General features: G+C 33.8%; 1 protein-coding gene across 3 annotated transcripts in view; it reads left to right on the plus strand.

Annotated features, from left to right (window-relative positions):
* The window catches only part of LOC142336205 (mediator of RNA polymerase II transcription subunit 12-like protein), a 305636-nt gene that overhangs the window by 147733 nt on the left and 132176 nt on the right, over positions 1-25727 (plus strand). For all 3 annotated transcript variants that reach the window (XM_075384862.1, XM_075384864.1, XM_075384863.1), the window contains 3 exons: positions 6825-6928; positions 7188-7335; positions 17105-17252. In XM_075384862.1, coding sequence (XP_075240977.1) covers positions 6825-6928; positions 7188-7335; positions 17105-17252 — 400 coding nt within the window. The remainder of the gene's footprint in view (positions 1-6824; positions 6929-7187; positions 7336-17104; positions 17253-25727) is intronic.

Raw genomic sequence — 25727 nt, forward strand, 5'->3', positions numbered from 1 at the left:
CTCATTTTTCGGTTGTCGACTACTATTTATTTTTGTTTCCAATCTTTGAACTATGTTTCTACATTTAAATCTATACAGGAGGGTAGATATATTTTTTATGCTAAATAAGGAATAATATTTCTACTTCATTTTTTTTTTCAGTTTGATTTTTAACTTTCAGAAATCAGGAAGTAGTCTTTTTGGTGTTTTACGTTTTTCTTTCTGTCCGTATTCTCCGCATTCTAGAATGTATCATTTTGCTGAGACATATTTCTAATGAGCTCTTTTTTCAATTGTTGAAAGATAATGAATTTTGCCTTTTTCTTATATTCTTTTTGGTCTGCAACTGATTTCATTTGACAGTGCGGCACTTAAAATTTGCCTGAAATACAGTTTGAACGTTTCGACTTATACCTATTTTTTTCGAATACTTTTGGGTTATTAGATTGCTTTCAAAGGATTTTTTTCTAATTAGATTCTGTTTCTTCTGTCTTTTTGTTTATTAATTCTGTAGTTTTTTTCAACTATTTGCTGATTTTTGGTCTTTTGCAGTCTTTGGCCTATATAGTTTTTGAATTTATTGTTAATTTAATTAAATCCTTATGCTTGTAAGCTCTATTTACTACAAAGGATGCAAGTTTCTTTTGCTACAAATGGACAAAAAATTGAGAATTTAACACAATTTTTTTTCTTTCTTCAAAAATAGATGTCCGTGGGCTCATTAAGGCTTGCCTGGTGTTCCTTGGTCGGATAACTTGTTTTCAGCGCATGAAGCAACGGTTTTCTTTTGTATGTAAACTTGTACTACATATAAATATAAATTGAATTTTCCTAGTTTTTCCTGTTAATTTTTTCTGACGAATTTTTTTTGCGCTTTGACTGTTTTTTGTCTGTATTGATGCCTTCTGCAGGTAGCTATTAGAAAAGCCAGATCTTTCGGAGGAAATGACGTCGAGTCGTTTCCGGAGTTTTTTTGCTTTGTTTTTTGTTTCGTCGTCTGACGCTCTTTTTTCGTTTTACATTTGTTCACACAGCAAAGCTGAAGAGAAAGTCAAGTTTTTGAATGTTTTCTTCCTCTTACAAACAGTTTTTGCGCGTGTGACGTCATTTCTCACTCTATCTAGCAGATAGTTTTCCGTGATTTTTTTCCGTGATTAAATTGTGATTGTATGTGAATTACCTCACTCAATAAAATGACTTTTGCACTTGAAAACTGTTATCACTTGAAAGTTTATTTTGAATTAAATTGAGGTCAAAGGAACTCAATTGTGTAATGAAGGACCCCAATGAAAAGGATTTTGCGCCGTGAATTTTAAAGGGCTTTATTTAGTTATCGCTGAATGGTTTTTACATAGCTTTTGAGCGGCGTCGATTTCGACTTAGATCTGTATCTGTTTCTATCCGGCACGCAAGTCTATTTCGCAGCTCGTCCGACAAAGTGTCGGCTATGTTTTGAAGTCGACGCGAGACAGCCAAAACAGAAGGTGCACCGAAAAAGCGAGTGGTTTTGCGGCGTGAAATTTTTCCATTCTAATTTTTAAGTAGTGAGAAAACAGTGTGTGAAAAAAATTTCGCTTTCTCGATAGTGGTCTTTTTGTTCTCATGCGGCATTTGCGCTTTCATTTTTACTGTTTTTTCAATTTTTTGGAGTGGATTTTTTTAAAATGGTTTTCTCAATCCATTCATAGTTCATTCTCGTTTTTTTTTTTGTTTGAACAAAATTTTCATTTCTCGCCAGTGGTTTTTTTCTTCACATGCGACATTTTGACATTGATTTTCTGTTTTTTTTTCATTTTTCGTCTGAATTTTTAAATGGTTTTGCCGATCCAGGCATAATGCATTCTAGGTCTTGTTTTTTTTTTGGTTGGTCAATGAATTTACCTTAAGATTACTTCTTAGGAAAGGACTTACCTCAATCATTGTTTAAACTTAATGTATTTTACGCATTCTCTCACGTATTGAATTGCGCAATTTAGTGAATACGGTCATTGTCAAAAACGCAAAATCACTACTAACGGGATAAACCGATAAAGCCAGGTCATTAAGTCATAGTGTATTAGGGTCTCAAAATCCATTAGAGCAATTGTTAGCCGTAAATAGAATTGAGCTTTCAGTTTAGAAGCAGTTTTAGAATCTAACTGAAACGGCACCCTGAATTAGGCCGCTTTTTAAATAGTTCACGCAATCTCATTATATTAAGGAATTTGATTGGTGGTTCCATTTAGGTTACCATTAATTTACTATTTAAACTAATTTATTTCAAAAAATTATTGGGATAACTTAGCTTTTTGGTTTGTTCGTTTCTTAATAGCTATCTATAATTGCAGATCTCATCTTTTTTTCCTGTAAATATTTGTTTTGTAGCAGTCATTGACAGATAAAAATAAAATTAAATAATAAAAACGTAGTGGAAAGAATTGTATGACGTTTATTATGCAAACATTGACAAAATAAGTATTTTTAATGTTTTTCTGAAACCAACAGCTATTGCGATAAATAATTGTTTTTTCTCTTCAAATTATTAAGAAGGACAACAGAAAAAATGGGCTTAGAAAGGAATTTGCAGAGGAGTCGAATGAATTGACTTCTTAAAAAATTGGGCAAATTAATTTTTAATTTGAGGAAACTACTTAAATTAAAAACTTAACAAACATATCTCTAATTTAATCAAAAATCTTTCTTATTTACGAAGGGAGTTTTCTCCTGAATAAGCTCTTCGTGCGAAAGCTTATTGTTGAAAACTCGTTTATATAATAGCCGCCGTCAGCCTCTCAACGGCTATTATTTAGGCGCTCTCCTTTTTGAAATTTCGTTATCGCGATTTTCACGCTTGATTTATGACTTGCTTCTCTGTTTCAAATGAATGAATTTTAAATTCTTTCACGTATTGAATTACTTAATGTAGTGAATACGGTAAAAGTCAAGAGAGCAAAATCTAACGGAACCTTATGCACTAATAAACCCCAGTCATTAAGTCATAGTGCGTTAGGTTATCAAAATTCATTAGAGCGATTGCTAGCTGATATTAGTATAAAGCTTGATACGTTTCAGTTTAGAAGCTGAAATAGTTATAGGTTTAGAATCTAACTGAAACTGCGCACTGATTTTTGAATTTTAGGAGGATAATTCTGTAAATTTCTATCTCTTCTTCCTTTTTTCGGTTTCAATCCCGATGTTCGTCAAGCCCGTCAATTGCCGGTCATGTTATACAAATTTTGGCAATCCTTATCCTCCTTTTAAAATTGAATAAACCCATTTTTTAGTATTCGTGTTATGTTAACAAGTTGTGAATTTTTTTACGAATGAAACCTTCTAGTTGGTCAACCACTGATTTGATTGTCGTAATTTGCAAATATTTTACGATACAGAAGGATCTTAGATTAAGATGAAATTTGAAAAATAGGGTTTTTTTGTTTTGCGAAGCTCTGTTTATTGTTTTTTATTCAATTGCCTATTTAGAAGTTTTCTATGGGTGTCGTTATTAGAGGAGGCAAATGAATTCTTGATGTTCAAAATGACTTAAATGTATTTTTTTTCTGTTATAACCAGTTTTCGCGTTTTTTGCGGCGATTGTAATTAATTGCTCTCACACGAAGTTTGTAGCAATTTTTTAAGTCCTGTTGGTCTCTTTTTATGCAATTTTTTGCTTGACCGATTTTTCTTCTGACCCATTTGATTTTTCGTCCATAAAAACGGGATATAAAGGAGCGCCCAGCGGGCATTAATTTTCATAAGAGGCACTTAGCCGCGTTTATGATTCCTTCAAGTGCTTAGTGTGATCAAGCTACAAGGCTGTAGTTTAAGGTTAAAAGGTCATTTTTAGGAGTTTTTGAGCTCGAAATGTTGCAATTTTGCGTTTTTTTTTTAATTTTTCGACTTTTTCGTTGAACCACTCTAAAATTGAGGCTGGTTATAGTCTAGGTGTCAGGGAACTTCTTCTGGGGTCATAATAGTTTACCGCATAGTTTCTAGATGTAATGGAATGGTGTTCAACATTTCAACCTCACGAACTTGTCGTTTTTTTTAGAAAACCTGCAATTTTTTAATTTTTTTGACATTTCTTGTCCTTTTTTTCCAGCCCCAGTTGCCCAAAAACTTCATTTGATGAGAAGTTACTGAAAACTTTTTTGGCCATGGAATTGTTTTGTTACTTTTATTCTAACTTTTTTTCTCACAAATTTTAGCTGTTTTTTTAAACGAAATTTGCGAATTCTTTTGCAAATTTTTTTGGAAAATATTTCTCAATTTTTATGATTCTACAGACTCAAGAGCCAAGGAACCTCCTCTAGGGTTTGATAAGAGGCCACGGCATGGTTCCAAGATTTTAATATCACAAATTTAGGCATTCTTTTTTAACAGATTTTGCAATTTTTTCTTAAGTTTTGAATATTTTTGAGTTTTTTTTTCCGGCACCAGGGGCCCAAGGACCTCCTACAAGGTTTGATAATAGGCTGCTTTTTTGTTTCTAGAGTTAATGGAATGGTTATCAGTATTTTGATGACTCGAGTTTTAGCAATATTTTGGATAAAATTTAATTTCAAGTTTTCAGAAAATTATTATCATGTTCCAAGTTTATGGATCTTTGAGCCATTGAAACTATTTAAATCTTGAAATAGGGATACTGGTTAGTATCGTGATACAATGAATTGGTTTTGAAGATAATAATGTCACAAATTTCAGCAAGACTTTGTTAAAATTTGCGATTGTTTTTAAAATTTTTGAATACGTTTGTCCTTTTCTGAGTTTAATGATCATCACTGGCCAACAAAACTTTTTATGTCTTGCAGATGGGTCACTTGACAGATTTCTAGAGACAAAAATGGTTTCGAACGTTTTTTTTCGAAGTCTGGAAACTTCTCTTTTAAACTTTGCACTTATCAGTTTTTTTATGATTTATTTAATAGCAAGGCTAGAAAACTAAAAGTTCGGAGTCGAATCTCATGGAAAATATTCCTCTCTCCTCCTCTCTCTGTCCGTTTGGGTTTTTTTCCTTCCTTTTCTTGTTCACGTTTTACCTCTCGTACTCTATACTCTATTGCTCTCCCTCTCTCTCTCTCTCTCTCTCTCTCTCTCTCTCTCTCTCTCTTCTCAACTCTTTTGGATTGTATTGGGGCTCTGTCTTTTTTGTAAGATGTTTCCACACATTTTAGAATGACAAGGAGTTTGATCTTTCAAAACAGGATAAGCAGGTAATGCCTAGTTGGCATTAAGTTTCATTAGATGCCCAAAGTTGGCTTTAGTAGTCCAAAATGCTTAGAGTGTTGAAGCTGCTGGGAAGGCCTCAATTTAAGGTTTTAAGGTCATTTTAGAGCCCAAAATGGTGCAATTTTTCATGTTTTTCGTTTGAGTTTTTTGATGAATTAGTCATGGATTGACGTTTTTCAACGTTGATAAAAGGTTTTTGCAAGATATAATTTTTTGTCATGATCATTTCTTGAGCTCTATGTTTTGGTACTGCGAATATAAACAAGACAAATAATACTAATTTTTGATTTTTAAATTTTTGTCTTCAGTTTTTTGTCATTTATTAAGTTTTTCCACCTCCAGGGGACCTCCTCTAGGTTTTCATAATAGCTTTTTGTTCCTTTTCTGGTGGCAGTGAGATGGTTTTCGATATTTGATTATCACCAATTTTAGAATTTTTAATATAAAACTCAATTTTTTGTTTGTTTTATTTAGTTTTACAACACACAGAGGCCAGGAAACCTCCTGATTGGTTTGATAATAGGTTATTGCGATATTGTTCAAAATAGAATTTTTCAACCTTTTAATATCCCAAATTTTAGCATTTAATGAAATTTCAAACTTTAAAAAGATTTTCTGAAAATTTTTGCCTTTTTACGATTTTATCAATCTTTATGATCCAGTGAAGCTTGACATTGGTTTATTGGAGGCAATGAAATGGTTCCGAAGATGGTAATATCTCGAATTTTAGCAGCATTTCCTTAAAATTTGCAATTGTTTTCAATTTTTTTTTTTGAAATATTTGTTAGAAATGTTTTCGTAGTTTATCGATCTTTACAGTACAATGAAACTTTTTTAGCCCTTGCGCATTGGTTACTGGACAGATACCAATGAGAAAAAGTGGTTTTAAACGTTTAATATTGCGAAATCAAGAATTTTTCTTTAAATTTTGCAATCTTCTATTTTTCAAGTGTTCTTCCTATTTTCAAGTGTTCTTCCTATTCTTTTTTGGCTAATAAACCCAATGCTTGTGGGTGGGTTAATGGTTTTTTAAATAGGTTAAGCTTGGTTAACTGTTCAACACTTTTAGCAGTGATTATTTTTTTTGTTTAGTTTGCTCGATTATTTCTGGCTGGCATAGTTCAGTTGATCTTCTACTCAGGTACAGTAGTTCCCAGTTTTCTATTCAATTCTTGTCCTGCTGTTTTAAATTTTTTTTTACCTTTTTTTGTTTAACAGAAGTCGCATTTTTCACGTTTGACCTCTGACTTCCCTTACTCTCTGTTTCAACTGAAGAGAATTTAAAATTGATTCAGCAACTTTACTCAAATACATTCAAGGTCAGCTGGCGAAATCAAGACATCAAGAGAAACGAGATAAGCCAATAAAGCCCGGGCACTAAGAATTAATGTTTAACGATTTAGTGCATTAGGTTATCAAAGTTTCTTAGAGTATGCTGCTAATCGGTGTTAGTGTTAGGCTTATTTTCCTCCAATATAGAAGCTGAACTTGCCAAATTTTTTCGAATCTATTGAAACTGCTGATCAAAATAGAAGATTTAGGCTGTCGTCAACTTTTTTCGTGCGTTATTCTTTCGATTTCTTTATCTTTATAAATATTTTGAGCAATGTGCGTGCTATGTTTAATAAACTTTTTTTCAGGTTATCAGCAGAATTCATTCGAAGGAAAACTTCAGATCTGTCCTAATATCGTCTGCTCTCATCAAACTGTGTGATCTCAAAGATTCGGATGACAAATTTAAAAAGTAAGTTCAATGATCTGCAAATCCCTGAACGAAGTTGAGAATAACTTAGTACCGTGTTATGGTCTGAAGCCGTTCTCGGGCCACCTTTGTTGAGTACGACTTTTTATTTGGCACAGTGAATACTTGTCTGAGCCTCTCAAGGCAATTTTTTACTTTCTATTTTTATGTAATTTTGAAGAGCCTGAACACATTATTATTATAATGTTTAAGCAAATTATTCTCTGTGTTCTGTATAACTACGGTTGTCTTTGCTGTTTAGGGCAAATGATTTGTCGGTGCTTTGCATTGAATTGACATCTCGAGTGCCTTTTCTGAAGACAGACTGGTTCACCGCAGTCACTATCATCTGTTCACAGAAGACTTGTGGAAACAATAAAACCCTTGATCTCCTTGTTAAGAAAATAAATGTGAGAGTATATTCTAAAATGTCTCATTTCCTATCATGGCAATTAATTTGCAAATAGATTTTAAAAACACGTTCGCTGAAATGCAGTTGAGCTAAATGAACGAATATCCAGCAAAGCCTCCAGTGAAATCTGAGAGCTCATATTTATTATTAATAGCCGCTCTCAGCCGAAATTATAGCGCTCCTATTCTTTTACAATTCAAAGAATTTGAATTGTATTGGGGCGCTGTTTTTTTAAGATGTGTTCACACATTTTTCAATGACTGAACTTTCAAAACGGGATAAACAGGTAAAGCCCAGCGGGCATTAAGTTTCATTAGAGGACCAAAGTGGGCTTTAGTAGTCCTTCAAGTACTTAGAGTGGTGCAGCTGCTGGGATGGCCTTAATGGTCATTTTTACTGGGAAAGGTCGTTTGACCTGGGAAAGGTCATTTTTAGGAGTTTTTGGGCTCAAAATGGTGCAATTTTTCATGTTTTTTTTTGTGATTTTTTGAATTTTTTGTTTGATTAGTCTTAGGTTGAAGTTTTAAAAAGTTGATGAAGGCATTTTGCGAGACAAAATTACTTCTTATGACCATTTTAAGCTATATGTTTTTGTAGTACAAGCACAAACACGCAAATTGATACAAATTTCTGCAGGTTTTTTCAAGTTTTTTGTGAAAATTTTTATCGTTTTTTGAATTTTTCCAGCTACAGGGGCCAGGGAATCTCGTTTAAGGTTGGATAATATAGCACTACATAGTTTCTAGTAACAATGGATTGGTTTTAAACATTTTAATATCTCGATTTTTAGCATTTTTGTTTGATAAAATCTGCAGTTTTTTTCTATTTTTCCCATTTTTGTCAATTTTTGATTTTTGTCCTGCCCCAATTGCCAGAAAACCTATTCCACGGTCTGACGAAAAGTAATTGCATGGTTTTTAGTGTCAATGGAATTGTTTCCAACCTTTTAACATTTCAAATTTTAAGTATTTTTTGATCAACTTCGCAATTTTCTTCATTTTTTTAATTAAATTTTTTTTCAGTTTTTATTGCCTCAGTAGCCAGGTAACCTCGTCGAGGATTTGTTAGTATGTTATTACATTGTTGCTAGGGGGCAATGGAATGGTTTTTTTACGTTGTAATAGAACGAAGTTCTTTTTTTGATAAAATTTGAATTTTCTGAAAATTATTGTCTTTCACCTAATTTGTCAATCTTTGAGACAATGAATTCTTTTAGGCTTGGAATTTGGTTTCTGGATGTCCTCCAGAGAAAAAGAAATGATTCTGAAGGAATTAGTATAACGATCTTCAGCAACATTTCTTTAAAATGTGCAGTTGATTTCATTTTTTAGAATTTTTTGGTCATTTTCGAGTTAATCGATCTTCAAGGGCCATTGAATTTGTTCAGGTCTTCTAGACATAATACTGGATCGATTTAAGAATTAAAAGTTGGTTTTGAACATATTTTTGAAATAGGTATATTTAAAGGGATCAAATTTTGCCGAAGGGATAAAAGCTTTGCAATGAGTGTTTTTTTTGTTCAGTTTGTTTGGTTGTTTTAGTTTCTCAATTTTTTTGTTTTTGTTTTTAATGGCATTGTTCAATTGATCTGCTTGTCAGGTAGAGTACTTAAATGTTTTTCATTAAATTCTTTGAATTGTATTTCAGGACTTGTTCTGCTATGTTTTTTTACTTCGTCGATCTTTTTTTCGCTGTACCTCATTTTGCCGCTTTCTCGACATTTTGCGTGAAATCTTTTTGACTTCTCTAGGCTAGTTTCACTATTTTGTCATTCTGCCCAAAGTCCTTTTAAACAGCAGCTGCTCGGCAAAGCAATTCAAAATGAAGAGTGTCAGTATTCAAAATCAAAGTCAGAAATAGAAACGGGATAAACTCATAAAGCCCATTTTTAGATGCCCGGTAATTGAACTTTGTTCTCATAAGTTTTACTTACTACCTATAATGTTTATTGGTATTGATACTAGACCCTCTAGACTCTCACTGAGAGACAGGAGTATGTTCAAATACGAAATGACATCAAAATAAATTTCACTTAAAAATGTTTTTGTACAGATATCAATTTTTGTTGATATTTTCTTTTCTTTGTATCTCAATAGAGTTATGGGAATCAACGGCGGCTATTTTCCGGCAATCTTCTGGGTATGTTTATTAATAGCGGCCGTCAGCTTCTCAACAGCTTTTATTCAGGTGCTCTCCTTTTTACAATCCAGGATCTGGATTACATTGGGGCTCTCTGTTTTTTGTACGATCACATTTTTTTTCTATTTGTATTCACATAATTTTCAGCTTTTTAATCGTTCAGAAAACAAGATAAACAGGTAAAGCCCAGGTGGCATTAAGTTTCATTAGAAGCCCTGAGGTTGCTTTAGTAGTCTTTCAACTGCTTAGAGTGCGCAAGCTGCTAGGAAGAACTTAATTCAATGTCTTTATTAGGAGTTTTTGAGCCCAAAAATGTTGCAATCTTTCACGTTTGTCATTTTTCGATGTTTTTGCTAAAATTGAATTGACGTTTGTTAAAGTTGAGAAAGTTCTTCTGCAACATATAATTACTTTAGCCAGAAGTTATTTGGAAAAAAATTTTGAAGAATTGTGTTATTACTTTCAATCACATCAATTAATGATGAACAATAAGAAATATACCGTGTTCGTTCCATAAAAAAACACGAGCTTCATCATATCTCAATGTTAACGTTGTGAACATAGGAGAATCGTTGTCGGTAAGATATCTAGGAACAATATTTGACAAAGGAAACTTTAAAGAAGAGATCAAAAGAATACTATCTAGAATGATGTGCAGCATTCTAGAGTATCACTAATGAACACGCTTGTTTTAAGTCACGTTCAATACTCATCTCTTATGCTCGTTTATCAGAACTTAATTGGGGAATAAAAGTGTTTTTCAAAAGAAAAAAAGTATGATTGCTAGACTGATTTGAAAATAAAAAATAGAATCATGCCTGCTGAATTCCTTCTCAAATATCGATGCATGGTATTTTTCTTAAAACATGTTAGGATACAATTACCAGCTTTTAGCAACAACGATGAATTGCAAACTTCCAAGTGCAACCAGAATGCGAGAACGGGAAAAATTTATCCCACTATGAGAAGTAACTCGGATTTTCTCGATGAATCATTGATGCTGCAGGCCATAAAATTGTACAATGAAGTTCGAGATGAACAAAGACAAAAACGCGATTAGGGTAAAAACATCACAGGTTTTCTGAAAGAGTTCTATTACAAGTAATATCTGAAGGACTCAGATGCATAGGAATACAGAGATTTGCCGAGGGACCTTTTTTAATTTTTCATTGTTTTTAGTTTCTCAGTACCAATATGATTTTTTAATATTCTAAACGTTTTAAAATATATTTTTCTTTGTTTTGTAATTTAGGATTTGTACATTGCCATTTTTTTAACACTTGTATGGTGTGGAACATTTTAGAGTTCAATGTTTTCTTTACTTTTAATGACCATTTTATGAGCTAAATGTTTTAGTACTGCACACAAAAAAAAGCGATCCTACTTTTTGCAATTTTTTCAATTTTTTTTTAGATTTGTCGTCTTTAGAGTTTCTCCAGTCTCAGGGGCCATGGAACATCTTTTAGGGTTTGATAATAGGTTACTGCATGGTTTCTAGTGGTAATTGAATGGGGTTTCCGGATTTTAATTTTACGAACTATAGCAATTTTTTGATAAAACTATTATTTTTTCTTCAAAATTTGATTTTTTTCTTTTCAGTACTTATCTGGCCAGGGCAGGGAACCTCCTCTAGATCTAGGATATGTTGGTGTTGTACGGCATAGATGCTAGGTCTAATAGAATGGTTTTCAATAAAATGTCACGATTTTTTAAAATTATTTGATAAAAGTTGAAATTTTTTCAAATATTCCCGGAGATTATTACCATCTTCCAAGTTTATCGGTCTATATGAGCCAGTGAAACTATTTTAGGCTTGAAATAGGGATAATGGATATACTCTAGAGACGATGAAGTAGTTCTGAAGAAATTAATATTACGAATTTTAACAACCTTTTTTAAAATTTGACTTTCGACGTTTCACGTTTGACTGATTTATCTCACTCTGTTTCATCTGAATGGACTATAAAATTGATTAAGAAACTTTTCTCAAATACCTTCAAGGTCAGAAGGTAAAATCAAGAAATCTGGAAAACAGCATAAACAAATAAAACCGGGGCACTAATAATTAATTTTTAAAGACTTAGTGCATTAATTTATCAAAGTTCCTTAGAGTATACTGCTATTCGGTATTATTATTGAGCTTATTGTCCTCCAATATAGAAGCTGAACAAATTTTGTTGAATCTAATGAAACTGCGGATAAAATTTGAACAGTTTTTGAGACTTGAAAGGAAACTAGGCGGTCGTCAACTTTTTTTCTAATCTAATGAAACAACTGCAGAAGAAATTACAACTCTTTTCAACACTTAGAAAAAATGCAGACTGTCGTCAATTTTTCTCTTTTTTTCTAACAGCTTTAATCTCAGATTCAATCGCGAAGGCAATGTGCCAGCTATGTTTCTTTTGTGAGCTCAAATCAATATTTAAGAGAAGAGCCGTTTTGAGATAGAACAGTATTTGAATGTGAATAGTGTTGGATAGGGATAACATTTAATCGATAGTGGAGGATTTTTCATGTGGCTTGAGCTTTAAAAGCCAATTAGTTTGATTAGGTGATAAAAGATTGGAGGTCAGTTCTGACTCGCTGTGCAAAAAGGGGACGCTTCATTATCTATGCCAATGCCGTCTCCGCTAATTCCTGTTGATCTTGCCTCTCTGCTCGGTCTCACTAATACAAGTTATTTTCCGTTTTTCCGTCAATGATATCTTAGAGCTTTACTAGTCTCTAGAATTGCACTGCACCGCAGCTGTTGAGAAGATAAATGTACAACCTTTGTCTACTGCTTTTCCACCTCTCTCAGTTTATGATACTACCGAAGTGATCTTGTTGGTTGACAGAGGAGTTTAACCGATGTTAGTGGGCTATGTTTGACTATTTTAAGCATAGACTGGAAAATGCTTTTAAGTATATTTTCGTCCTTTTTGTATCCTTTCAAAGCCTTAAGTTTTTTGCGTTTTTATAGTTTATTTAGTGTAAGGTTTGTTCGGGGTAGCAATAAGTTTTGGCGTCTGTTAGATTTGATGGGAGATAATTATAATTAATAGCCGCCTCAGCTTCTCAGCCGGCTATTATAGCGCTCTTTTTTTTTGTTTTTGTCTTTCTAAAATTTTTTCGCTTTGCCTGAGTTCACAGCTTGTTCAACATTTTGCGTGAAATCTTTTTGACTTCTCTAGGCTAGTTTCGTTCTTCTCTCATTCTGCTAAAAGTGTTTTAGACAGCAGTTGCTCAGCAAAGCAATTCAAAATGAACAGATTCAGTATAAAAAACAAAATCAGAAATAGAAACGGGATAAACCCATAAAGCTCAATTTTAGATGACCGTTACTCGAACTTTGTTCTTAGTTACCATTTATAATATTTATTGGTTTTGATATTAGCCCCTGTGTTGTTTCACTACGAAACAGGAGTTTGTTCAGCTCAAGAATGAGTTCAAAATAGTTCGCACTTTAAAATTGTTTGTGTACAAAAATCATTTCTAATTTGTTTTATCTCTTTCAATCCCAATTTTTGTTATGGGCATCAACGGCGGCTATTTTCAGGCAACTTGCCGGATATATTTTTTTGATGAACAGATTTGTTAATGTTCTCTTGAGTGAAGTTTAAGTAACAATTTTTTTAAATAACTAACGTCAGACTACACGGCTACAATTTTCTGACAATTCAAAGTACTTAAGTTGTATTGTTAACATGTTTTCGTGAGTTTTGAAGTCAAATTGGAGAAGTGGTTTTGATTACGCCGCAATAATAAGTGGGGCGAAAAAACCAGTTGTTTTGGTTTCGGCGTGAAATTTTCTTGCTCTAATTTTAAAGTACCCATAAAACGATGTTTAAACCAAAATTCGCCTTTTCGCTAGTGATTTTTGTTCGCATGCGGCAATTTCACTTTAATTTTTCTGTTTTTTTTTAATTTTCAACTGATTTTTTCTGAATTGTTTTCCCAATCCATTGATAGTCCATTCTGCATATATGTTTTTGTTTAGTCAAAGAAACTCTTTTGAATTGTAGTTGAAGCACGCAATTTTTAGAATGCCAGGTCTTAACAGATTTTATAGTGCCAGATCCTCCTTTATCCTTTATATAGTGCCAGATCTTAAAGTACTCCAACATGTACGTTAAGTCACTTTCAAAGCCTTCAGTTTTTTGCGTTTTTATAGTTTATTTAGTGTAAGGTTTGTTCGGGGTAGCAATAAGTTTTGGCGTCTGTTAGATATGATGGGAGATAATTATAATTAATAGCCGCCTCAGCTTCTCAGCCGGCTATTATAGCGCTCTTTTTTTGTTTTTGTCTTTCTAAAATTTTTTCGCTTTGCCTGAGTTCACAGCTTGTTCAACATTTTGCGTGAAATCTTTTTGACTTCTCTAGGCTAGTTTCGTTCTTCTCTCATTCTGCTAAAAGTGTTTTAGACAGCAGTTGCTCAGCAAAGCAATTCAAAATGAACAGATTCAGTATAAAAAACAAAATCAGAAATAGAAACGGGATAAACCCATAAAGCTCAATTTTAGATGACCGTTACTCGAACTTTGTTCTTAGTTACCATTTATAATATTTATTGGTTTTGATATTAGCCCCTGTGTTGTTTCACTACGAAACAGGAGTTTGTTCAGCTCAAGAATGAGTTCAAAATAGTTCGCACTTTAAAATTGTTTGTGTACAAAAATCATTTCTAATTTGTTTTATCTCTTTCAATCCCAATTTTTGTTATGGGCATCAACGGCGGCTATTTTCAGGCAACTTGCCGGATATATTTTTTTGATGAACAGATTTGTTAATGTTCTCTTGAGTGAAGTTTAAGTAACAATTTTTTTAAATAACTAACGTCAGACTACACGGCTACAATTTTCTGACAATTCAAAGTACTTAAGTTGTATTGTTAACATGTTTTCGTGAGTTTTGAAGTCAAATTGGAGAAGTGGTTTTGATTACGCCGCAATAATAAGTGGGGCGAAAAGCCAGTTGTTTTGGTTTCGGCGTGAAATTTTCTTGCTCTAATTTTAAAGTACCCATAAAACGATGTTTAAACCAAAATTCGCCTTTTCGCTAGTGATTTTTGTTCGCATGCGGCAATTTCACTTTAATTTTTCTGTTTTTTTTAATTCTCAACTGATTTTTTCTGAATGGTTTTCCCAATCCATTGATAGTCCATTCTGCATATATGTTTTTGTTTAGTCAAAGAAACTCTTTTGAATTGTAGTTGAAGCACGCAATTTTTAGAATGCCAGGTCTTAACAGATTTTATAGTGCCAGATCCTCCTTTATCCTTTATATAGTGCCAGATCTTAAAGTACTCCAACATGTACGTTAAGTCACCCCACCCCCCCCCCCCCCCAGTCACCCCACCCCAACGCTCCCTTGTCCTCCTTCCTCCAACTTGCGATTTTGACCCCTCCTCGTCCAGTCCTGGCCCGCACCCCTCGTTCCCTCAACGCACGCCTAATGCTAGCATCCTTTAGCGCCATTTAGCTACTTCCGAAGCCAACCGCTCACCATTTACTTGAGCGTAATTAGCCCGACGTTTTTGTTTCAATCTAAATCATGATTATAGAATTCATGTCGTTTATTTTGTTCACATTTCTCGCTTTTATTAAATAATGTTCTGTTAATTTCTCGAAAAAAGGTTGAAGCAGTTATTGTAAATGTGTGTGTCTTTTTCGATGCAATTTTTTTGCTTGAACAATTTTTGGTCTGACCATTCTTTGTACAAATGTAAGAAACAGATAAAACATAAAGTGCATTAGGCGGACATTATTTTTGGAAATTTTCCATCTTTGATATTCTTGTTCTTGTCTTGTCACATTATCTGCCTATCAGATATCTTAATCTGATATCTTGATTGTGGTTATAACGGCTTCGATACCGTCTCCCAGCAGAATGTAACGGATTTTTTCATTTTCAACTTTGCTGTTTTTTTGTATTCGTATGACAAATGCTGGTTAATTGAAGGTCTTAGTGGCTTCCTGTGAATGAACAGACGAACCTATTTACTGCTTTCGGTCGGTAGCTAAGGTTTTTTATGACTTTGAAATCAAATATTTTGAAAAAATGTAGATGTATCTTAATATTTGCACTTTGCTGTTCCTTTTTGACTACTTATTACTCAGTCTCGTTAGTTACAAATCGCATATCCACTTTTTGGTGTTGAAGAAAGGCACAATCGAACATACCTAGTGTTTTTATTGCATTGCTTGTTGTTCTAAAACTTTTCACTATTTACCGCAACTTTTTTGAATTTTTGTTTTTCGTCTCTATTTTAACAGGTGTCAACGTCTTCATATAGAGATATAATTGAATATAATTCTACTTAAGGATAACAGTTAATATCTAATGGTTTTCAATATTTGAAATTATTTGTTTTCAGCAAATATAAACGTATTTGCAACTTTGTCGTTTTGGTTCTTTTTTGTCTACTTGTTACCAAGTCTCAATAAAGACCGCTGCAATGTGTTTTCTAGTAAATTACAAATTAATTTGTTTTGTTTGGTTTTTGTTTGACGCTATTTCGACTTTTTAGTTAAGTATTTTTTTCCTCAAAAAGAGACTTTTAAATGTAATTAATGTTTGTTGATACTTGTTTAATTGCTCTCAAACGAAGTTTGTAGCAATTATATTAGTCCTGTCGGTCTTTTTTTATGCGATTTTTCGCTTGACCGATTTTTCGTCTGACGCTTTTGACTTTTCGTCCTCAAAATCGGTATAAACAGGTAGCACCCAGCGGGCATTATGTGGTCTTAGAGCCTTTCAGGTCTGTTTCAGCTCAAACTGTCTTGGAGACTTATACTTATGGTGTGAGGGGCGGTTCTTAGAGGTTGACACCCCCCCCCCCTTTGTTGACCCCCCACCCCCACTATTGGCTCCACCCCCCCCCCCCCCACCGCGCTTTTGCCCCCCCCGCCCACCCACCCAGTGCTGCCCCCATCAGCCCCCGGTGCACCCCCCCCCCCCCGTGGCTAGCTACTGACCAAGCCAACCGCTCGCCGGTCGTTTGAGAGCAATTCGACCGACGTTAGTCGGTTATGTTTTTGTTGCTTGTCTTGTCTGGTAGTCCAAATAATGGCAGATCTTTTTTATCCTCTGATGTGGCATTATTGACTTTACTAAGTGATTTGAGTTGGAAACATACATCAATTATTTTATTAACAATATTTGAATTTTTGAGAAAGTTTTTCTCTAATGGAAAATATGAAATAATTTCTTTTGATATCTAAGGGTTTTAACTATTTCATCTCAACCCGTTTTCAAAAAGTATCTGATTTTATTAGTCTTGGCGTGTTTTTTAGTACTTTTTTGTGGTCCTGTTTCTTAGTTTCTTCAATGACTGATCTCATTGGCTCTCTGTCGATGCGTAACCATAAGTTTTTTTAATTTATCACTGCACAAAAAAACAACTGAACTGAATTTTTAGATCTAAATTGGGACTTTTTATATTGGGAAATTCATTAGAGGTCACCTACACTACATAACTGTAATGCTATATTGCAATTTGAATTTTGCTTGGTTGCCAGATCTCATTTTTGGAGAGGTTTTGTCTTTGCTCTCGGTTGTCTTTTTAAACCATAGGTTTAACAGTCTGTCTGGCAACCATTTTCCGGCAATCTGCAGGCTATGTTTTTCAATTGTTGTTTGTTTTACAGATAGAGAACAGTGGTGTTTACGACAATCTGGTGTTGTTCATTTGTTACATGGTATCACGACACCTGTTCAAACTGGAGGAGGTCTTTGTCAAACTCATCCACTCCATCCTCGCCATCCTCAATGTCAACTCGGACTCTTCTGGACAAGGTTCTCTGGTCATAACTGTGATATACTTTACTGTGATATTAAATAGAGGGATGGGATATTCGGCAAGAGCTCGATTACACGATTTTTGTAGCTGCTAGGCAAAAATCTTGAGCTAAGGTGTTGTGGACAATAGGGAAATGCCAAATAAAACACAGAAAACCTTACATTAAACATGACTACCACTTGACACATAACTACTCAAACGTACCTCACAATAGTCTTTACATGACAACTGCTTTGACATGACAGCTATTTTCATATTTACACTTTGCTGTTCTTTTTTGACTTCTTGTTACCTAGTCTCTTTAGTTACAGGTGGCATATCCACTTTGGTGTTTAAGAAAGGCATAATTGATCCTATCTAATGTTTTTAAGGCATTGCTTGTTTAAGGCAAAGCTTGACGCTGTTTTCTCGCAATTTTTTGCATTTTTGTTTTTCGTTTCTATTTGTCTTTTGTTTTTGTAAACCATCGGCGTTTTCTGTATTTCAACAGGTCTCAATGTCTTCAGTTGGAGATATAATGGAATATAATTCTATTTAATTATTTCAGTTAATACCTAATGGTTTCCAATAATCGACTTAATTTGTTTTCAAATATAAACGTATTTTTAACTTGCCGTTTTTGTTCTTTTCTGTTTTCTTGTTACCAAGTCTTAATAAGGACCGCTGCAACGTGTTTTTATTGAATTACAAATTAATTTTTTGTTTGGTTTTTGTTTGACGCTATTTCGACTTTTTAATTAAGTATTCTTTTCTCAAAAAGAGACTGAGGTTTGAATGTAAAAAATGTTTATTGTTATTTGTTTTTGTTGCTTGTCTCGTCTGGTAGTCCTAATAATGGTAGATCTCATTGGGCCTCTAATGTGGCATTTTTGACTTCGCCGAGTGATTTGGGTTGGAAGCATACACCAATTATTTTTTTAACATTATTTGAATTTTCAAAATTTTTCAAAAATTCGGAAATTCAATTTTATCAGACAATTCAGCCAAAAATGTGGATTATCGGGCTCGGAACCTGATGTGAAAAGGCACCTTATAGAGGCTTCCATCATCGTTTTCAAATAAAGGCAATTAAGAGGGAAACTTGTGTAGTTGAGAGCGCCAATTGAATTTGAATAGGAAAGTTAGGTGAAAAATTTTGCCTAATGCTTGCAAAAATTGAATACGCCTGCCTAATCGAGCTTTTGCGTTATATCTGACGCCCCACTGATACCTTCATACTCACTTATGAAAAGAAGTTCATTGCCAATAAAGAAAATTCCACCTGGTCACATTAAAGTTGGGCTGTGATACGATTTTTCGCAAAAGTAACAACCGATATTTTTGCACTCTACTGTTCTTTTTGACTTCTTGCTACGTAGTCTCTTTACTTACAGAAGGCATATCCACTTTTGGTGTTTAAGAAAGGCATAATTGATCCTATCTAATGTTTTTAGGGCATTGCTTGTTTTAAAGCTTGACGCTGTTTTCTCGCAATTTTTTGCATTTTTGTTTTTCGTATCTATTTGTCTTTCGTTTTTGTAGACCATCGGCGTATTCTCTAATTCAACAGATCTCATTTTCTTCATTTGGAGATATAATTGAATATAATTCTATTTAATTATTTCAGTTAATATCTAATGGTTTCCAATAATTGACTTTATTTGTTTTCAAAAAATATAAACGTGTTTTAATTTGCCGTTTTTATTCTTTTTTGTTTTCTTGTTACCAAGTCTCAATAAGGACCGCTGCAACGTGTTTTTTTTGAATTACAAATTAATTTGTTTTGTTTGGTTTTTATTTGACGCTATTTTGACCTTTTAATTAAGTATTCTTTTCTCAAAAAGAGACTGAGGTTTGAATGTAAATAATGTTTGTTATTAGCCGCTCAGCGATAGCTGGGGCTATTATTGGCCTTCTCTTGGATTTTTTATTTCGTCGTAAAGATTTTTTTTACGACCATATGACGTCACAGCCACTTTTTGTTCATTCGTTCATGCAATTTCAACTGAACTGCGTGCGTGACGTCATTTTTCTCTCTTAGTGGAGCGAGTTTTTTGTTCATTCGCGTGATTAAAGTTTTAGTCACACTTGACTTACCTCACTCTCAAAAATGACTTCCTCACGTTGAAATTGACTTTTATTCACTTTAATTCAGAGATAAGGTCAAGTGGGTATGTGTCACTCAAAATGAAGGTTATTTGAGAGCAGGTAATAGAGGCAGCAAAACTTATACAGATTTTTAATCAACATTTAACATATCAGCCGTCAATGAAACGACGAAGTTTTGTGGTCTGTCTTTTCTGCTGTTTTTTTAGACTGCAGATCTACGAGGCTATTTTCTGGCAATCTGCCAGCTATGTTTATTTGTTTTTGTTCTTTTCTGTTTTCTTGTTACCAAGTCTTAATAATGACCGCTGCAACGTGTTTTTATTGAATTACAAATTAATTTTTTGTTTGGTTTTTATTTGACGCTATTTCGACTTTTTGATTAAGTATTCTTTTCTCAAAAAAAGACTGAGGCTTGAATGTAAATAATGTTTGTTATTAGCTGCTCAGCGATAGCTGGGGCTATTATTGGCCTTCTTTTGGATTTTTTATTTCGTCGTAAAGATTTTTGTTACGACCATATGACGTCACAGCCACTTTTTGTTCATTCGTTCATGCAATTTCAACTGAACTGCGTGCGTGACGTCATTTTGCGCTCTTAGTGGAACGAGTTTTTGTTCATTCGCGTGATTAAAGTTTTAGTCACACTTGACTTACCTCACTCTCAAAAATGACTTCCTCACGTTGAAATTGACTTTTATTCACTTTAATTCAGAGATAAGGTCAAATGGGTATGTGTCACTCAAAATGAAGGTTATTTGAGAGCAGGTAATAGAGGCAGCAAAACTTATACAGATTTTTAATCAACATTTAACATATCAGCCTTCAATGAAACGACGAAGTTTTGTGGTCTGTCTTTTCTACTGTTTTTTTTAGACTGCAGATCTACGAGGCTATTTTCTGGCAATCTGCCAGCTATGTTTATTTGTTTTTGTTCTTTTCTGTTTTCTTGTTACCAAGTCTTAATAAGGACCGCTGCAACGTGTTTTTATTGAATTACAAATTAATTTTTTGTTTGGTTTTTATTTGACGCTATTTCGACTTTTTGATTAAGTATTCTTTTCTCAAAAAAAACTGAGGCTTGAATGTAAATAATGTTTGTTAATAGCCGCACAGCGATAGCTGGGGCTATTATTGGCCTTCTCTTGGATTTTTTATTTCGTCGTCATGATTTTTGTTACGACCATATGACGTCACAGCCACTTTTTTTTTTCATTCGTTCATGCAATTTCAACTGAACTGCGTGCGTGACGTCATTTTTCGCTCTTAGTGGAGCGAGTTTTTTTGTTCATTTGCGTGATTAAAGTTTTAGTCACACTTGGCTTACCTCACTCTCAAAAATGACTTCCTCACGTTGAAATTGACTTTTATTTACTTTAATTCAGAGATAAGGTCAAATGGGTATGTGTCACTCTAAATGAAGGTTATTTGAGAGCAGGCAATAGAGGCAGCAAAACTTATACAGATTTTTAATCAACATTTAACATATCAGCCTTCAATGAAACGACGAAATTTTGTGGTCTGTCTTTTCTACTGTTTTTTTAGACTGCAGATCTACGAGGCTATTTTCTGGCAATCTGCCAGCTATGTTTATTTGTTTTTGTTCTTTTCTGTTTTCTTGTTACCAAGTCTTAATAAGGACCGCTGCAACGTGTTTTTATTGAATTACAAATTAATTTGTTTTGTTTGGTTTTATTTGACGCTATTTTGACATTTTAATTAAGTATTCTTTTCTCAAAAAGAGACTGAGGTTTGAATGTAAATAATGTTTGTTAATAGCCGCACAGCGATAGCTGGGGCTATTATTGGCCTTCTCTTGGATTTTTTATTTCGTCGTCATGATTTTTGTTACGACCATATGACGTCACAGCCACTTTTTTTTTCATTCGTTCATGCAATTTCAACTGAACTGCGTGCGTGACGTCATTTTTCGCTCTTAGTGGAGCGAGTTTTTTGTTCATTTGCGTGATTAAAGTTTTAGTCACACTTGGCTTACCTCACTCTCAAAAATGACTTCCTCACGTTGAAATTGACTTTTATTTACTTTAATTCAGAGATAAGGTCAAGTGGGTATGTGTCACTCTAAATGAAGGTTATTTGAGAGCAGGCAATAGAGGCAGCAAAACTTATACAGATTTTTAATCAACATTTAACATATCAGCCTTCAATGAAACGACGAAATTTTGTGGTCTGTCTTTTCTACTGTTTTTTTAGACTGCAGATCTACGAGGCTATTTTCTGGCAATCTGCCAGCTATGTTTATTTGTTTTTGTTCTTTTCTGTTTTCTTGTTACCAAGTCTTAATAAGGACCGCTGCAACGTGTTTTTATTGAATTACAAATTAATTTGTTTTGTTTGGTTTTATTTGACGCTATTTTGACATTTTAATTAAGTATTCTTTTCTCAAAAAGAGACTGAGGTTTGAATGTAAATAATGTTTGTTAATAGCCGCACAGCGATAGCTGGGGTTTTTATTGGCCTTCTCTTGGATTTTTTATTTCGTCGTAAAGATTTTTTTTACGACCATGTGACGTCACAGCCACTTTTTGTTCATTCGTTCATGCAATTTCAACTGAACTGCGTGCGTGACGTCATATTTCGCTCTTAGTGGAGCGAGTTTTTTGTTCATTCGCGTGATTAAAGTTTTGGTCACACTTGACTTACCCCACTCTCAAAAATGACTTCCTCACGTTGAAATTGACTTTTATTTACTTTAATTCAGAGATAAGGTCAAATGGGTATGTGTCACTCTAAATGAAGGTTATTTGAGAGCAGGCAATAGAGGCAGCAAAACTTATACAGATTTTTAATCAACATTTAACATATCAGCCTTCAATGAAACGACGAAGTTTTGTGGTCTGTCTTTTCTACTGTTTTTTTTAGACTGCAGATCTACGAGGCTATTTTCTGGCAATCTGCCAGCTATGTTTATTTGTTTTTGTTCTTTTCTGTTTTCTTGTTACCAAGTCTTAATAAGGACCGCTGCAACGTGTTTTTATTGAATTACAAATTAATTTGTTTTGTTTGGTTTTATTTGACGCTATTTTGACATTTTAATTAAGTATTCTTTTCTCAAAAAGAGACTGAGGTTTGAATGTAAATAATGTTTGTTAATAGCCGCACAGCGATAGCTGGGGCTATTATTGGCCTTCTCTTGGATTTTTTATTTCGTCGTCATTATTTTTGTTACGACCATATGACGTCACAGCCACTTTTTGTTCATTCGTTCATGCAATTTCAACTGAACTGCGTGCGTGACGTCATTTTTCGCTCTTAGTGGAGCGAGTTTTTGTTCATTCGCGTGATTAAAGTTTTAATCACACTTGACTTACCTCACTCTCAAAAATGACTTCCTCACTTTGAAATTGACTTTTATTTACTTTAATTCAGAGATAAGGTCAAATAAGTATGTGTCACTCTAAATGAAGGTTATTTGAGAGCAGGTAATAGAGGCAGCAAAACTTATACAGATTTTTAATCAACATTTAACATATCAGCCTTCAATGAAACGACGAAATTTTGTGGTCTGTCTTTTCTACTGTTTTTTTAGACTGCAGATCTACGAGGCTATTTTCTGGCAATCTGCCAGCTATGTTTATTTGTTTTTGTTCTTTTCTGTTTTCTTGTTACCAAGTCTTAATAAGGACCGCTGCAACGTGTTTTTATTGAATTACAAAATAATTTTTTGTTTGGTTTTTATTTGACGCTATTTCGACTTTTTGATTAAGTATTCTTTTCTCAAAAAGAGCTGAGGCTTGAATGTAAATAATGTTTGTTAATAGCCGCACAGCGATAGCTGGGGCTATTATTGGCCTTCTCTTGGATTTTTTATTTCGTCGTCATGATTTTTGTTACGACCATATGACGTCACAGCCACTTTTTTTTTCATTCGTTCATGCAATTTCAACTGAACTGCGTGCGTGACGTCATTTTTCGCTCTTAGTGGAGCGAGTTTTTGTTCATTCGCGTGATTAAAGTTTTAATCACACTTGACTTACCTCACTCTCAAAAATGACTTCCTCACTTTGAAATTGACTTTTATTTACTTTAATTCAGAGATAAGGTCAAATAAGTATGTGTCACTCTAAATGAAGGTTATTTGAGAGCAGGTAATAGAGGCAGCAAAACTTATACAGATTTTTAATCAACATTTAACATATCAGCCTTCAATGAAACGACGAAATTTTGTGGTCTGTCTTTTCTACTGTTTTTTTAGACTGCAGATCTACGAGGCTATTTTCTGGCAATCTGCCAGCTATGTTTATTTGTTTTTGTTCTTTTCTGTTTTCTTGTTACCAAGTCTTAATAAGGACCGCTGCAACGTGTTTTTATTGAATTACAAAATAATTTTTTGTTTGGTTTTTATTTGACGCTATTTCGACTTTTTGATTAAGTATTCTTTTCTCAAAAAGAGCTGAGGCTTGAATGTAAATAATGTTTGTTATTAGCCGCTCAGCGATAGCTGGGGCTATTATTGGCCTTCTCTTGGATTTTTTATTTCGTCGTAAAGATTTTTTTTACGACCATATGACGTCACAGCCACTTTTTGTTCATTCGTTCATGCAATTTCAACTGAACTGCGTGCGTGACGTTATATTTCGCTCTTAGTGGAGCGAGTTTTTTGTTAATTCGCGTGATTAAAGTTTTAGTCACACTTGACTTACCTCACTCTCAAAAATGACTTCCTCACTTTGAAATTGACTTTTACTTACTTTAATTCAGAGATAATGTCAAATGGGTATGTGTCACTCTAAATGAAGTTTATTTGAGAGCAGGTAATAGAGGCAGCAAAACTTATACAGATTTTTAATCAAAATTTAACTTATCAGCCTTCAATGAAACGACGAAATTTTGTGGTCTGTCTTTTCTACTGTTTTTTTAGACTGCAGATCTACGAGGCTGTTTTCTGGCAATCTGCCAGCTATGTTTATTTGTTTTTGTTCTTTTCTGTTTTCTTGTTACCAAGTCTTAATAAGGACCGCTGCAACGTGTTTTTATTGAATTACAAATTAATTTGTTTTGTTTGGTTTTATTTGACGCTATTTTGACATTTTAATTAAGTATTCTTTTCTCAAAAAGAGACTGAGGTTTGAATGTAAATAATGTTTGTTAATAGCCGCACAGCGATAGCTGGGGCTATTATTGGCCTTCTCTTGGATTTTTTATTTCGTCGTCATTATTTTTGTTACGACCATATGACGTCACAGCCACTTTTTGTTCATTCGTTCATGCAATTTCAACTGAACTGCGTGCGTGACGTCATTTTTCGCTCTTAGTGGAGCGAGTTTTTGTTCATTCGCGTGATTAAAGTTTTAATCACACTTGACTTACCTCACTCTCAAAAATGACTTCCTCACTTTGAAATTGACTTTTATTTACTTTAATTCAGAGATAAGGTCAAATAAGTATGTGTCACTCTAAATGAAGGTTATTTGAGAGCAGGTAATAGAGGCAGCAAAACTTATACAGATTTTTAATCAACATTTAACATATCAGCCTTCAATGAAACGACGAAATTTTGTGGTCTGTCTTTTCTACTGTTTTTTTAGACTGCAGATCTACGAGGCTATTTTCTGGCAATCTGCCAGCTATGTTTATTTGTTTTTGTTCTTTTCTGTTTTCTTGTTACCAAGTCTTAATAAGGACCGCTGCAACGTGTTTTTATTGAATTACAAAATAATTTTTTGTTTGGTTTTTATTTGACGCTATTTCGACTTTTTGATTAAGTATTCTTTTCTCAAAAAGAGCTGAGGCTTGAATGTAAATAATGTTTGTTAATAGCCGCACAGCGATAGCTGGGGCTATTATTGGCCTTCTCTTGGATTTTTTATTTCGTCGTCATGATTTTTGTTACGACCATATGACGTCACAGCCACTTTTTTTTTCATTCGTTCATGCAATTTCAACTGAACTGCGTGCGTGACGTCATTTTTCGCTCTTAGTGGAGCGAGTTTTTGTTCATTCGCGTGATTAAAGTTTTAATCACACTTGACTTACCTCACTCTCAAAAATGACTTCCTCACTTTGAAATTGACTTTTATTTACTTTAATTCAGAGATAAGGTCAAATAAGTATGTGTCACTCTAAATGAAGGTTATTTGAGAGCAGGTAATAGAGGCAGCAAAACTTATACAGATTTTTAATCAACATTTAACATATCAGCCTTCAATGAAACGACGAAATTTTGTGGTCTGTCTTTTCTACTGTTTTTTTAGACTGCAGATCTACGAGGCTATTTTCTGGCAATCTGCCAGCTATGTTTATTTGTTTTTGTTCTTTTCTGTTTTCTTGTTACCAAGTCTTAATAAGGACCGCTGCAACGTGTTTTTATTGAATTACAAAATAATTTTTTGTTTGGTTTTTATTTGACGCTATTTCGACTTTTT

Source organism: Convolutriloba macropyga, chromosome 3 (assembly GCF_964194025.1).
Source record: "Convolutriloba macropyga chromosome 3, txConMacr16.3, whole genome shotgun sequence".
Taxonomy (NCBI): Eukaryota; Metazoa; Xenacoelomorpha; order Acoela; family Convolutidae; genus Convolutriloba; species Convolutriloba macropyga.